The sequence below is a fragment of the Bos mutus genome, chromosome 10, assembly GCF_027580195.1.
Source record: "Bos mutus isolate GX-2022 chromosome 10, NWIPB_WYAK_1.1, whole genome shotgun sequence".
Lineage (NCBI taxonomy): Eukaryota > Metazoa > Chordata > Mammalia > Artiodactyla > Bovidae > Bos > Bos mutus.
This window is the reverse complement of record NC_091626.1, coordinates 37,825,036-37,841,383: the sequence shown is the minus strand read 5'-3', so window position 1 is coordinate 37,841,383 and position 16,348 is coordinate 37,825,036. Positions and strand designations below refer to the sequence as shown.

At 44.7% G+C, this 16,348-nt stretch overlaps 1 protein-coding gene across 1 annotated transcript; it reads left to right on the top strand.

Moving 5' to 3' along the window:
- The first annotated feature begins 4,868 nt into the window (after window positions 1-4,868).
- On the top strand, window positions 4,869-15,745 carry DACT1 (dishevelled binding antagonist of beta catenin 1). Its single transcript, XM_070377765.1, is given in 5 exon segments — window positions 4,869-5,422; window positions 5,424-5,538; window positions 7,724-7,856; window positions 8,944-9,099; window positions 12,805-15,745. Coding segments are annotated over 5 exon segments (2,412 nt in total). The 5' UTR covers window positions 4,869-5,195; the 3' UTR covers window positions 14,586-15,745.
- Window positions 15,746-16,348: the final 603 nt, after the last annotated feature.

The following is a 16,348-nucleotide window of genomic DNA, read 5'->3' as shown; positions in this document are numbered from 1 at the left end:
ATAATTATATTTTCTCATTAAGATGATACAATTAGATAGGATTAAAAGAAATATTAGTATCCAAGGATAATTTATATTGATGCCTTCCCCTCTGTTCTTAAAGTATGAAATTATTTACACATCCCTCTAATTGGCAGTTGTTTCACAATTTGGAGATATATATACATATATGTGTGTATATATATACACATATATATCACAAATGTGTGCAATTGTTTAATTAGTGCCAATTTTCCTCCTAGACCTTAAGCTCCAAGAAGGTAGGGACTATATCTGATTTGTTTACCATTGTATGCCCAGTGCCAGACATGTCTTAGCTGCTCAAATATCTGTTGAAATACATAAGTAATCACTCAAAGAGATGTAATGTAATAATGATGGTATTTATTTGTTTTTATAAGAGTGCCTGCTTTGAATTTTTTCTCTTAATCAAGAGACTCAGGTAATAAATTTGGACTTTATGATTTTAAGAAAGCACTAATGTTTATCTACAAAAAATTATGACTGAAAATAGTCTATGGATTGTCACATCAGGTATGCAATGGTTTACCAGTTCATACAATTGAGACTTTCAAAAAATTGGTGACTGGTCCCAACAAATCAGAGTAAGGGTAAAATTTACTCAATATAATTGTTTAAAGAGTCTACTTGTAGCTGAAACACGTTTAAATTTTGCCTGGAGATGAAGTAGTCTTATTTCATGGTGTTAGTACCAGAGCAGGTAGTTCTAGGGAATTTGCACAATTGCTGTGCTACGCATTTCATCTATAAAGATGACTAGCTGACATGGCAGAGCTAAGGGACTGAAGTTCAAAGTTGGTGTAGACATCTGTGATTGACTGTAGGGAATGCCAGGCACTGCCAGACAGATGTGTTGGGAATTCACCCCCAACCTTCATGGAATCACCTTGTGCTCACTCCTTCAAGAGAAATCTGGTGAAGGGGAACTTTAACAATGCTGAAAAAGAGCTAAACGATAACCTTTTCTTCCAGGAATAAGGATGCCTCTGGTTGTGCACGAGTCAGCGAGAGTAGGAGCTGTCTCATAGCCTTGCAGACAAGACCTGCATTGTCCAAGGTTGCTGTTTCCGCTGCCATTCCCTGGTTCCCCTCTGCCCTCAAAAGATTTGTAAAGTGGTCAGGGCCATGATGTTGCCCAGTTTTGCTACCAGCTTTCTTTTCTCTTGATCTTTTGTTTCAATGTCTGCTTTCTTTCGTGTATGTGCTCACTGAAGCCTAATTGTGGGGGTCAAGCTATAATTAGTTTATATATGAAGTTTAATTCACTGTGGCTCTTCTGGCATTAGACTCAAATGGGCTTTGATGTCTGGCTGGAGCTTTGATCCCTGTCCCTCGAATGGTGGTCATCACCCCAACTCAAAAGACTGCCTTTTATTTTTTTCCCTCCTATTAGGAGACAGCTTTTCCCAATTACATCATTTGTGTTTGTTTGGCCATAAAAGCTGGAAGGCATCATTTTGTTGCATTGCTCTATAGCTAAACGTGCAATTGATGCTCCTTACTTTGCTGGGCTGCAAAAAAATGTTCACTGCTGGATAAGGCATTTGTACAATGATGCTCAGACTTTGTGGGGGGTGCTGTTGGGAGTCGTTCTGCCCAAGGGCAAAGCGTCAGACTGTGTCATCTGAGGGACCTTTCCTGGCTTTGCCCAGGAAATGTCTAAGTGTAAGCCACATGACTGTGATATATTCAGTCAAGATTCTTTTTCATGCTGGCAACTTTATCTTACTCTCTAGATCCTCCGGGTGGCAGATCCACCCCGTCTTTAATGTCACACATTCTGAGTGTCGATTAGCAGCCTTTCTGAGAAGACAGAAGCCTCCAGGGACAGCAAAAGAACTAAAGAGAGCTGAGCAATACTAGAAAAGAGATAACAAAGTAGCACTGGTGGAGGAAGAAGCACCAGTACTTGCTTTAAAAAGAAAAGGAAAGAAAAATCAAAACAGTAGGGCAAAGTGAGATCCTGTAGCTGACAGGAAGGAGCAGCAAACAGTGGGTGATTACCTTCAACTGCTTCCCAAATACCTGCAAGCAAAACAAAGACTCAAAGAGGAAAGAAAGCCTAAGAAAGAAAGACTAAATTGGAGAGGAGAAATAGGCTGTTGGGTTAAAAAGAGAATAGGGGCAACCCAACCAGGCACACTTAATCTGACAACATTAGTTTTCCTGGAAAAACAATTACAGCGTTGAGCTCCTTGGTTCTAACTTCACTTGACAGCCTGAGTTTGTTTTAATTGGTGCATGAATGAACAGCATTATTTATTAATGTGTAATGGATACTTTGGAAAGCATAACCTCTTTTCCTATTTGTGACCATTTTATTGGTGGAGCTGTTTGAATAGATTAGTTTTAATATTTAAACTTGCTGGGAACACTTTTTCATGGACATGTACAAGCTGTTATGGCAAATGGTTTGCTTTGGGTTAATGAGCCAGCTCGAAGCTGCATTTGGTGAGGAGGGGGCTGGGGAGGTATAGAGGTTTGGAGACACAGTGACTTGTCTGTCTACTTTAACAAGATTTATTAGTAGTGTGTAAAAACATGTTTCGGCTTTTTTCCCCCCTCTCGACTATATAAATATAGTTGTCAATGTGTGACATAACACAGGCCCCAATAATAGACTCCACCCAGCCAGAAGGAATCTAATTCAGAACTAGAAAGCAAGAAACTTGCCTATAAATGAATAGCACAAGACAATGACAGAGGACAAAGGGGTGTGGCATTTGGCAAAGAGGACCAGTCATTATTCTTTAGTGCTTTACTAAAATAGGAAGGAAATTTTGGTTCCTTTATTATCAAGTACTGTGTTTGGCACACAGTAGGCATAAAGCTTAGATGAGCTGAAGAGAATTAATTTTGTATGCTGATGAGCACCCAAGCATAATTCCATTTTTACATTTTTAGATTTAATATACAATCTAGTTAATGGTGAATCATGGTTGTAGTTATAGTTCCAATTATGACTGTGAGGGCAGCAATGGGGAGGTCAATGGAGAGTGGCTAGAGAATTCTTATTTTTGCTTTTTGGTAAATGTGAAATTGTTTTTTGCAGAAATTAAGTTAGTTAGACACTGTGTTAATGAAAAAACAATTTACAACCAACCTGAAGTTTCTTGAATGATTGCAAAGGCATTGTCCTCACTATAGTAATACTTATTGTTAGGTCACTCAATCGTGTCTGACTCTTTGCGACCCCATGGACTGCAGCAGGGCAGGCTTCCCTGTCCTTCACCATCTCCCAGAGTTTGCTCAAACTTATGTCCATTGAGTCGGTGATGCCATCCAACCATCGCGTCCTCTGTCGTCCTCTTCTCCTCCTGCCTTCTGTCTTTCCCAGCATCAAGGTCTCTTCTAATGAGTCTTTTCCAATAGTAACATTAAGAGAAAAATAATCACTGCCTTCGAGGAATCCTAATAATGTAATTGGAGAGAACAGATACACATAAATACCTATGTACATAGTTATGTGTGTGCATAACCGGATAAATAACCATGCAAAGAGCATTTGGTAAGAATCAAATATTCATGCAGTTGACTGGAATTCAGAGGAGAGAAGTGAACTGATCTTGGAGGGAAGAAGGTTGGCCCACACAGAGGGGAGAAAGGAAGAATTCTTAACAGGGGTAAGAAGCTTAAGAAAGGTCTAAGAGTCTTAAATAATGATATAGAATGCATACAACATTGTGCCTGAACTTCAGCAAACTGCAACTGGCTGAATTCAATTTCTGAGTACATCTCTTGGACGTACTGCTTTTAAAACAGATATGGTACTTTTCCATGGACAAGCCGACGAGAGGCATTTCCAGACCCCATCTCACTGAAATGCCCTGAGACCGGTGTCCCAAGCATAGATGACAATATTACAAATGCAACCGCAGGGGGAAAGTTTGTTAAGTCCTTCTGGAGGAAGAAAAGAAAGATACAACTTAACTCACATAACCTTTACTCTCTCTGTGCCTGTGCCACTGTAAACACACTATATATATATATATATATATATTATATACTGTATATTATTATAATTCTTACAACAGGCACCTTGTTAGTAGTTCCATTTTACCCTTGGGGAAACGGAGGCACAGAGAGGTGAAGTTACTTGCCTGCGCAGCTAGTCTTGGCAGGAAAGGGGATTCAAATTCAGGCAATCCGGTTTCAGAGCTCTTGTGCTTGCAGACTAAATAACAACAATAAAAAACTCTTAACAAAAAAACCCAAAGCGCGCAAGCGCACGCGCACCCCCTAAGCCCGGAGCTTGTAGAAGAATTGATGCAACCGCTGGCTGTACAGCGACATCCTCCTGCCTAATTTTAAATGCCTTCCATGAAAAGATTAAAACAACAGCAGCAAAACCAAGAGTTCAACAGTTTTCGGACAACGCTGCACTGTGCCTTGTAGGGCTTGCCTTTACAACTTGGAATCACAAAAGCCAACTCCAAGAGAAAGTCTTTGAATACACTCGCAGTACCTTACTTGGTAAGGTGGAAGAAACCTAAACCAACCTGAGTGGATACGAACAGTGGACGTGTGGGGAAAGGGTTAACATGGTGGGCTGCAACTCGGTCGAGTTTCAGAAAGTTCTCTGGGGAGCCCAACTGCTGCGTCCCTTGGCGGACCCTGCCAGCGAAGCCGGCTGTAACAGGATGCTGGGGCTCGGGGTGCTCGCCCCTGGCTTTGTGCGATTGTAAAGAACCAATAAGAAGCGAGGCAAAAACTGGGTGCCGTAAACCCGAAAAGGGGGCGAGGAGGCCCGCGGGGAAGAGCGGGGGAGGAGAGAGGGAGGAGCGGGGAGGGCCAGGCGAGCAGGAGGCCGGCGCCGACCGCGAGCGGCGCCCCTGACACTAGAGGGGGAAGCCGAGGGGGAGCGGGCCTCGCAGCCGAGGGGCCGGCGCGGGGAGGGGGTTCGCCTGGCCGCCGCGCGTGACGTAGCGCCGGGCAGGGCGTTATCAGCTGCGGGGCCGCGGCGAGGGACGCGCGGCGACAGCGGACGGCGCCGCCCGGGGCCCGGACGGCTGCAGCCCGGGGCCGCGCGCGGGTCTTGAGCGCTCCGGGTCCCCGCCCCCGCCGCCGCGCCCTGCCGCCGGGAGGCATGAGCCCGAGGCCGCAGCCCTAGCGCCCGCTCCTCCGCCCGGGCGGCCCGGCTGCGGGGACGGGTGCGCGCGGCCGGGTTGGGGGCCATGAAGCCGAGTCCGACTGGGACGGCTAAGGAGCAGGAGCCGCCGGCGCCGGCCCGGGGAGAGCAGCGCACGGCGGAGCCTGAGGGACGCTGGCGGGAGAAGGGCGAGGCGGACACGGAGCGGCAGCGCACCCGCGAGCGGCAGGAGGCCACGCTGGCCGGGCTGGCGGAGCTGGAGTACCTGCGCCAGCGCCAGGAGCTGCTGGTCCGGGGCGCCCTGCGCGGCACGGGGGTGCGGGGCCGCTGCAGCCCGCGCTGGGGAGCTGCCGGGGGAGGCGGCGCAGCGCAACCGCCTGGAGGAGAAGTTCTTGGAGGAGAACATCTTGCTGCTGCGGAAGCAATTGGTAGGTCGTGTCCGGAGGTGGGGCCACGGCTGTCCCTGCAGACGGGCCGGGGGTCGGGCAGGTGGTCCGTGGTGGGTGCCTCTAGCTAGGAGCAACCCTCTGGCTTCCCGGGACCCCCGCCCGGCTCTTCCCTGACCCGGGTTCCTGCGGGTCCCCGGGGGCGCGTGGGTTGTCGACGCCCACGCGATCCCGGCGTGTGCCCGCTTTGTGTCAGGTGAGGGGCCGGAGACCCCGTGCGGACTGCCCGGGAGAGGCTGGCCGCTCTCTCCTCCGGCCCTGCCTTCGGGATTCTTGGAGTAGTCTGGTCGGAACCTCCAATCGCTCTAGTTAGACGAATGCCTGCCCTCTCCCCGAAGGTTTGCAAACCCTCATTTAAAACAGCATTTCTTTGGAGGGCTTCTTGGCTTCAGGTCCTCCCGCCGAGAGGGGACAAAAGCCGAGGAGGGGACTTTGGGGCGCGATTGACTGTCCAGTGCCGAATTTTACTATTACACGGAAGCGGCCGCGGGGAGCCCTGCCTGCCCCTCCCTGGGCTCCCCACCTCCAGCCTGCCAGCTTTTGCCTACTCTGCTGCTTAATTTCAGATAGAAGCCCTTTGTATAAGACGGCTAAAACAGATGCACATGATGGAAATTTGGCTGGAGAAAGTGCCCCCTCCTCTCATAGGTACTGCTCGTTGTGACTTGAGGTGGAGGTGGGCGGAAGGGAAAACCTCCTCTCGGAGCATTTATCTTATTGGATTTGTGTCAGCATCTCAGACATTCTCTACCGTCTTCATTAACGGGGAAGAAAAAGAACTTTGACGCTTAATGTATTGATGAACAGCTTTGACCCAGCCTCAGAGAAATGGCGGCAGCTTTGTTTCCATGACCTCAAAAATGTAGTTTTGAAAACAGAAAAAAAAAAAAAATCCTTATCTGACCATGTGATACTATCTGAAACTAGACATATACTAGATAATGTCTCTCCTGCTAACAGAGTGATGCCTTGTGGTTGTTGAGTGTTTTCTTGTATTATCTTTTTTCAGATAATTTGTCTCTTTTTTGAGCGTCAAAGTGATTTTACTTGGTTGGTTCATTTTTTTCCTGAAGAAACTCGTTCTAACAAACAAGCATGTTATGTGTCCAAGCTTTTTAAGTTCAAGGACAGACAAGAGGAACAGATACTCATATGCATCTGTTTTGTAAGGCTGTGTGGAAGTAGTGGTTTGTGCAATACCTCAGGTTTGGCATTTTGCTGTGGTTTTTGGTAGCAGACTGATTTGAGTCAATTGTTGCTGGTAGTGCCTGGTCATTGACATTCTGTGCATTGTCTTATACAATAGCACCTTCTTGTCTTCATGAATCTCACAATTGTGAGTGGCACATTCCTGTTGTTCCCTGGAGAGGGGCAAGACAGCATGTCAGGAGAATTCCCGTCCAGTCAGTGTTTGTGGTACTATTTTCATTTGTAGACTTGGCATTTGTGATTTGAACCAGATGCCTCTGAGTTTTCTTTTCTTTTTTTTTGCTTTCCCAGCAATAGGAAGCACTAGGTGGCGGTGTGACTTAGCACTACAATCTGTCACCTTTGGAAACCCGAGTTGAGTTCAAATCTTGATGGACCTTCCCTTGAGGGTTTTGGATTCTGCCAGCTCACATTATACTTGGCACTGGCTATTAGTATTAGTTTCTCACTTTCAAAGGCCCTAAGACTGATTAAACCCCACAAAGTGACTAATAGAAATCAAAACTCTGCAGGATATTTGGCCAGAAAATCTCACCTAAGAAAGATTATAGTGTATTGTAGGAAATCTGTTACACTCTGACTTCAAATTAAAGAGTTTACTGTGAAGTACTGTTTTGTAATAAATTGGCTGTACACAGAGGTGTTTTTTTTTTTTTAATCTCAGTGGGTTTTTCATATCCCTACCTATAAAAAGTAAGTTTATATATATATTAGCTGAAACTAAAACCAAGTTTTGTTTTTATGAAGAAAATTTATATCACTGCAAAATGTGAGAAAGTGGAATTAAACAGGACATATTCTTGAAGTTTTTCTTCACTTCAGATCATCCAGTAAAATTTTGGTTTTGAAAAATTTAGGGAACTCTTCAGATGGTAATTTGAATACTTAGAGCCAACTTTGTAGTTCTTTGTCACCAGAATTTTTTTTTTTTTTCCTTTCTCTGTTTCTTCCTCATCAGAATTGTTTGAGGAGAAGAGATGCTGGTTTGTTGAACCAGTTGCAGGAACTCGACAAGCAGATAAGTGACCTCAGACTGGATGTGGAAAAGACATCTGAAGAGCGCCTGGAGACAGACAGCCGCCCCAGCTCAGGTGAGTGTGGGGGCACGAGGAGAAACTCTGCTGTCATGAGTTCTGTCTCGGCTCCCTGTGCTTAGCATTCTCAGACCTGCAAAGGACAATGGAGTTTGTTTCCAGTACACAGAGACTACAGCAAAACAAAACAAGAAAAGTCTGTTATTCAGTTGCATGACAGGGAAACAAAATCAGGCAATAAATTTATTGAAATATAGTTGATTTACAGTGTTGTGTTAATTTCTGCTGTACAACAAGTGATTCAGTTACTTGTATATATATTCTTATCTATTATGGTTTATCACAGGATGTAGTTTCCTGTGCTGTACAGTAAGATCTTGTTGTTTATCCATTTTCTTTTTTTTTTAATTGATTTTTAATTGGGAGAAAATTGCCATCCATTTTCTACGTAATGATTTGTATCAGCCGATGCCAGATTCCCAATCTATCCCTGCCCACCATTCCCCAGCAACCACAAGTCTGTTCTTTTATATCTGTGAGTCTATTTCTGTTTCATAGATGAGTTCATTAGATAACAAAATTTTTAATAATGAGACTCATCTGACTGAAGTCCCCTGAGTTTAAAAATAAAAGCTTCTATGCAAATTTCTGGAAGCGTGATCCTCCTTTGAAACTTGAGAAAGTCAGAACAGGGCTAGAAAATTAGTCACACTTCAACTTCCTGAGACCACTTCAAAAGTTTTCTTTTTTCCTTTTAAACCATTTGGCTCCTTACATAGATTTGTTTTTCTCTTCAGGTTATTTTTTTCTGAAATGTTTGTGAAAAAGTTGACACTCTCACAGATCTGAGTCTCTTTCCTTGCCCATCTTTAAAGGTGGGGTCAAGGAGGAAGGTCAGTTTGAGAGTGAGAGTACTCTCAACTTTGAAACGTACTTGTAGTTATGGGCTTTTTGCCTTTTTCTGAGGATTGCTGGAAACGAAACCCTAAAGTCAAGACACTATATCTCATGAACCAAAATTGCCATCCCTCCCTCCATATTCTCTTTTCTCTCTTTTGTACATGATTACCCCTTTTCCTTTTAAGCACAAATGTGTGTTTTTGCTTGACATGATCTTAATTTCAAATGATGTTTTGATTTGTAGGGTTTTATGAACTGAGTGATGGGGCTTCGGGATCCCTGTCCAATTCCTCGAACTCGGTCTTCAGTGAGTGTTTATCCAGTTGTCATTCCAGCACCTGCTTCTGCAGCCCCTTGGAGGCAACCTTGACTATCTCAGATGGTTGCCCCAAATCTGCAGGTAAGACTTTTTAGAATTGACATTTAAAAAATTTCTTTGCAATTGGAGGATAATTGCTTTACAGCATTGTCTTGGCTTCTGTCATATAACAGTTTGAATCAGGCATAAACATACATATGTCCCCTCTCTCTTGAACCTACCCCCACTGCACACCATCCCACCCTTCTAAGTTGTCACAGAGCACTGCATTGAGCTCCCTGTGTTATATAGAAATTTCCCATTAGCTATCTCTTTTACATATGGTAATATATATATTTCAATGCTACTCTCTCAATTGGTTCCACCCTCTCCTTCCCTCTGTATCCAAAGTCTGTTCTCTATATCTGCTTCTCTATTCCTGTCCTGCAAATAGGTTCATCGGTACCATTTTTCTAGATTCCATATATATACATTAATATATGATATTTGTTTTTCTCTTTCTGACTTACTTCACTATATAACAGGCTCTAGGTTCATCTACCTTCCTAGAACTGACTCAAATGAGTTCCTTTTTATGGCTGAGTAGTTTTCCATTGTGTATATGTACCACAACTTCTTCATCTACAGAATTGATAGACATTTTTAATTGGAAGGGGTCAAAGGTCCTTAAAAGTTGTCTAGCTTCAGCCCCTTCTACTGATGAAAAACAAAGACAGAGAACTTCATCTGCTTTTTGCCTTTAGTGCCATAGCTACCTCTAGGATCAAGATCACCACTATTCCCAGTCCTTTTTGGGTGTTACCTGGCTTTATATCCTGATGGTAGCAAGATAGCTTATCTTTAGAAATCCTGTCCCAATATTATAGATCTTGAGCTCTGTTTCTGAATCTTTGCTGTTAACTTGCTTCCGTTTTCAAGATTACTTTAGATCTGCTTTCTTCTTCCTTTAATCATTTAAAGTTAAGGCTTCTCTGGTAACTCAGTCAGTGAAGAATCCTCCTGCAATACAGGAGACCCAGGTTTGATTCCTGGGTCAGGAAGATCCCCTGGAGAAGGATATGGCAATCCACTCCAGTATTCTTGCCTGGGAGATCCCATGGACAGAGGAGCCTGGCAGGCTACAGTCCATGGGATCATAGGAGTTGGACATGACTAAACCACCACCACCAAAGCTTATATCAAATTAAATATATCTGTCAGCCTGCTTAAGAGCTGCTTGGCTCTTCTGGTGGCAGTGGCCCTGCGTATTCTCCAGAATGCCTTGTGTGATGGCAGCTCTCTCTTCTTTTAGAAGGTGGATGGGGTTAGATCCCCTCGACCATTTCCCCCTTTGGGGCTATTATTGCAGTGATCTCTAGAGAGAATCATGCCATTGTTGGTTCTGGAAGAGTTTCTCCATTTCCACTATGTGTCTCACACACTGCTGTATGCTCCGCGTACATTTCTCTGCTTTGAATCCTCCATACAGTTCTGCAAGGTGCAAGTGTTGTCAGCAACCATTTTATGTATCAGAAAATGGAGGCCCAGTGAGGTTAAGTTTGGTAAGTTGCTTAAGACTATATATAGTGAGTAAGTGGCAGAAGCAGGGTTCAAGCTTAGGACTAACTGCTAGATCCTTGTTTTTCCACCACACTAAGGGAATTCAGAAAGTGTTGTGTTCAACCTTCTCATCAAACAGGAGGAATTTGGTTTTACATGCCTTTTGTCAGAGACTCCTGGTTTGCTGAATGGCAGAGTTGTTGCTGAAATTTGGGACATCTTCCTTAGTTCAGATTTAGTGTGATTCCTCAGAAGAGCAGAGAAAATACAGAGATTAAAGGAGGCGATAGGTTCTGGCACAAGTCACTATACCCTTGGTTTTATGTATTGTCCACTTAGGTATAGGCTGAATTTCTGAGGTCTAGGCAGTGCAAACATAACACCAAACAACTGAGGCTGCTAATCAGCTGGTGTCTCTGTAGTGTGTGTTGTTAGCAGCAATCATTTGGGGAAGCACAGATCTGTGTTATCTAGAGTGTCTGGGTCTCAAGTTCATTGGTAATTGCTGCCTTTCATTCTGCAGATTTGGTTTCAGAGGGAAATTTTATAAACCCATTAAAGGTACTTTGGTATAGGTTTTCCTTAAGGACAGACTCCTCTATCCCAAATGTCACATCTTCTCATAATTGAGACAGTTGGGTTGGCCTTTGGGGGCTGGGATGTCTGTCTTGTTCCTTAACTCTAGAAAAGAGGGAACAGGGACGAGAGGTGTCATGTAGGTAAATGTGGCTTTGAGTAAGATAAGGATAGGCCTTGGGGTAGTGAGGAAGAATGAGCACAGATATTACCTAGAGAGATTTCCCCTTCTTACAACGAACTGTTTATTGGGAGTGGAAGTGGAAATGGGGACATGACACATTTATATTATAATAAACTTTTGTTTACAAATGAGTATCATTTCTGGGTCTAGACTGGCCCTGCCACCCAGACTGCTAATAATCATAGAAATTCACAGGGTTTTTCTTTAAACAGTTAACATATAATCTAGCACATAGTAGGTTTTCAATATTTGAGTGAATAAATATAATTATAATGGAAAGCAGATTAAATAGGGACAAAAACTTTGATCTTCTGTAACTAAAAGTCACACAGAGGACTTGATATTTATAATATATACCAGGATAAGAGAGCAGAATAATCTAATTAAGCAAGAAAGCTTAATTTCATTGTATTTTGGCATCTATGTTTTTGAGATGTGGAAATTTTATTCATTAGTACTACTCCTCAATCTTTTAAAGCCTTATCAAAAGTTCCTTCATAAAATATTGTGCTTTATTTTTTAGTATAACTATTAAAAACATAAGGTGATTATTATTTAAATTTAGTTTTGATTGAAATTAGTTTCCCTGACCTTTCAATTGACAGTTATATTCAAACACATGTCATTAAGAATTAGGTCTAAAAAAAAATTCAAAATCAGGAGAAAGCCCATGAAAGTATAGTTTATCTCAAGTACTTAAAGGGAAACCAGGAATAGAACACAGAAGGGAAAGTGGCCCAGAGAAAGAATGGCTCAAAAAACGTTTATTTTTCCAGTTATAAATGCAGTACATATGTGAAAGTGAAGTCGCTCAGTCGTGTCTGACTCTTTGTGACCCCATGGACTGTAGCCTACCAGACTCCTCAGTCCATGGAATTTTCCAGGCAAGAGTACTGGAGTGGGTTGCCATTTCCTTCTCCAGCATACTTTTATTGAAAAGTTAGAAAATAGAAAAAGAAGAACGTACCATTACTTGCTTTCCCAGCACTTTGAGATGCTACTATTAGCATGTTCACATGCTTCATTTCAGACGTTTTTCTTTGACTATATCCAGTCTTAGTAAAATTATAAAATTATGATTTTCACTCCACTTTAAAGTGTTTTCCATATATTATTCAATAGTTTGAAAGCATTTTTAATGGCTGAATATTTTTCATTCAGAGTTATATCTTGTTAAAAATTCCTTTGTTGATTATTTTTTTCCTCATCTAGTAGTATGAACTGTATATGAAATACTACTAGAGTAGTATTGTCTTGTATTTGGTATTCTTTGTTATTCTCTCACTATCTCTGAATTTGTCTTCATAGAAACTGGCCTGATCAAGCTGGTGCTGACCAGTTCATTTCTTCAGAGTGTACCTTTAAATGTTTTTCAGATCTCATAGGATGGCTGGAATATAAAGAAGGCCATTGTGAAGACCAGGCCATAAGGGCAGTTGACTGTTCCCCCTCCACACCACAATCTAATTCCCTTGCTGTCATTGCAGATGTGAATCCCAAGTACCAGTGCGATCTGGTGTCTAAAAATGGGAATGATGTGTATCGCTACCCCAGTCCACTTCATGCCGTGGCCGTGCAGAGCCCAATGTTCCTCCTTTGCCTGACTGGCAACCCACTGAGGGAAGAGGAGCGGCTTGGTAACCATGCCAACGACGTTTGTGCGGGATCTGAGCTGGACGCCGTCAAGACAGACACTAACTCACCATCTCCAAGCAGTTTGTGGTCTGCTCCCCATCCTTCATCCAGCAAGAAGATGGATGGTTACATTCTGAGCCTGGTCCAGAAAAAAACCCACCCAGTAAGGACCAACAAACCGAGGACCAGTGTGAACGCTGACCCCACGAAGGGGCTTCTGAGGAATGGGAGCGTTTGTGTCAGAGTGACTGGGGGTGTCTCACAGGGCAACAATGGGAACCTTAAGAATTCGAAACAGGTGCCTTTGCCCTCCGGAGGCATCCCTTCTTTGGACAATGGGGGCTTCTCCCCACCAAAACAGTGGTCAAAAGAATCAAAGCCAGAACCTCTGGAAAGCAAGAGGTTGCCCGCGCCTGAAGGCTGTTCTCCAGGCACTGCTACCGAACTTCAAGGTAAGCATTTGCCCAAAAATGCCAAGCCCGTCTCCCAGGAACATGCGAGGTGTACCCCCGCTGGGACAGGGGAGTCCTCTAAGGAAAGCGGGCAGATCCCAGCTGCCTCTCCGAAAGAGAGCCCTGGGAGGGTCCTCGCACCGCTGCAAGAGAACAAAGTGGTCCAGCCACTGAAAAAGGTGCCACAGAAAAACAGCCCGCAGGCAGGCACTCTGGCGCCCCCTCCCGCCGCCTCAGCCCTGCTGCCCCCCACTTTCCCGGCGGAAGAGCGGCCGGCCCTGGATTTCAGAAGCGAGGGCTCTTCTTCTCAGAGCCTGGAGGAAGGGCCCCCGGGGAAGGCGCCGCCCGTCCTGGCGCCGCCTCCGGGGGTCAGGCCGCCCCGGGGTGCGCGCCCCGCGGCCGCCCCGAGGGGCTCCGGCGTGAAGCACCGGGCGCTGGCCGTCCACGGGCCGGAAAGTGCTCTGCCCCCCGTGAGGGAGAAGGCCCGGGTGGCCGGCAAGAAGTGTCGGTTCCCCGACGACACGGATACAAATAAGAAACTGCGGCGAGCCCCGGCTAAGGCGCGGCGGGGCGGGGGCGGCCAGCCGGACGCGGGGCTCCCCAGCCGGCCTCTGGGGGCGGGCCACCGCCCAGGGAGCCGGGCGCACGGCCACGGCCACGGCCGGGAGGCGGTGGTGGCCAAGCCCAAGCACAAGCGCACCGACTCGCGGCGGTGGAGGTCGGCCGCCGAGGTGTCGTACGAGGAGGCGCTGCGGCGCGCGCGGCGGGGCCGACGGGAGCCCGCGGGGCTGTTTGCGGCCGGGCCTTACGCCAGCCCCTACGCGTACGCGGCCAGCGACTCCGAGTACTCGGCCGAGTGCGAGTCCCTGTTCCACTCCACCGTGCTGGACACCAGCGAGGACGAGCGCAGCAACTACACCACCAACTGCTTCGGCGACAGCGAGTCCAGCGTGAGCGAGGGCGACTTCGTGGGCGACAGCACGAGCACCAGCGACTCGGAGGAGAGCGGGGGCTTGATTTGGTCCCAGTTCGTGCAGACGCTCCCCCTGCAGCCGGTCCCGGCCTCCGACCTTCGCCACAACCCCACCAAAACCTTCGTCAAGATTAAGGCCTCGCACAACCTCAAGAAGAAGATCCTCCGCTTTCGATCGGGCTCTTTGAAACTGATGACGACGGTCTGAGGCACATCCTCCGTGTAGAGTGGGGCTTTCTAGTTCCCCGCCAGTCGGTGGTGTCTTCCTTTTTCGTGTGTAATAATTTCACGGAGTGCTTTCCTTTGGTTAAAAGAAAACCGAGGTGAATTTTTGTCTCATCTTCGTCACGTATGGACACTAGTGCCTTTAATGGAAGGTAAAGAATGTTTTTTTTTGCTGGTTAGAAGTGAGTATTGAGTTTCTTATGGTGGTGACAGTGAGTGGATTTTGTGGTATCAGATGATTTTTCTTTGAAATGGTCTGAGCATCTGTGAAGGCACAGGTTTTGATGTTCAGGTGTTAAGTGGCTGAGACCTTTTGATCTGGAGGTCAGGTGGATGGCATTTGAGGACATGCATTTGCTACTTTTGGTTCTTCAGGGCAGCGTCGCCATGAGGGTTTTCCTGTTGGGGGTATCACATACAGTTGTGTGAAGCAGATACAAGGGGCAGTCGTGGTTTTCTGTCATTTTTTATATATTCTGCTTTTCTCAGATGTAGCCCCATTCTGTTTTCTTCTCAGAACTGTTTGGTTTACTGGACTCAGAACTTGAAGACCACACCCTACATCCAGAAAGGTGATCTGGGTAGGGAGGCTGGTAATACCTTAAAAGGATTCGCTAAAACCTTTGCCACCCTTGGTGCCTAGGCCCTGGTTACAGTAACCCCTTCTAGGGCCATTTACCCAACATTGATGCCTTTTTCCCCCCTCTCTAATTTACAGCAGATCCAACCATTTCTCCCTTGGAGACTTGCCTTTGGTATAACTTTTCGTCATTGGGTGCAGAGAAATTCACTCCTAATGAAATAACTCTTGGGTGCGACTCCAAGCTCAGAACTGCTCACAGAGCACTGTGCCATCTAAACATTAGCCCAAACATATTAGTGCAATCCAGTCCAGATTGGACCACTGACCCTGTCTTGGAAGGGCTTTTTTAAAAAAAAATTTTTTTGGTAAACAGTATTGTGTAAAATTGCTTTTTTATACCAATATATGCATGTTTTGTGCATGAGTAGTATTTGTTTTGATATTCCTGTTGATGTTAAATGACTGTATGATATAAACAGTATGTGTTTTTATATATCTTTGTGTAAATTTAATATAACTCATTATATGCTGTAATAAACGATTTGTTTTCCTGCTGTTAAGTTTGTTATTTGGGTATAAAACCAGATGTTTACACCTATAAATCTTGTGCTGATTATTGTGGGATTTATATTAGGCCTATTCTAGCATTTGAAATATTATTTACAATAATTAAGGCAGATTTTAAGAGTATTTGAATGGATGGTACATAAACAAATGAGGACAAGCAATTCACTTGTTGAGAATGGTTAAGGTGCTTCTTTAAAATTGAAGGTATGTTTAATAGAGCTCTTCTAAGGAAAATATTTTTGTGAAAACCTCCTCTCTCCCTCAACTTCTAAGTATGCAAAATTGTCAACATGCAAAAGCTGAAAGGATAGTACAATAAACACCTGTGTAGCCACCACCTAGATTCAACAATTGTTAAGATTTTGCCATGCATGGTTTAACACTCTATATAAATAGATTAGATTAAACCATATTGCTGGTTTTGTGGGTTGAAGATAGATTTTGGTAATCTTCCCTCTCCCTACTACACTACTACATTATTTTAGAGTAAATTTCAGGCATCATGATGTTTCATTTATAAAAACCAGGTATTTCCTAAGAACAAGGCGATTCTCCTATGTAACCACAACACCATGATCACACCTAATGAAAATTGA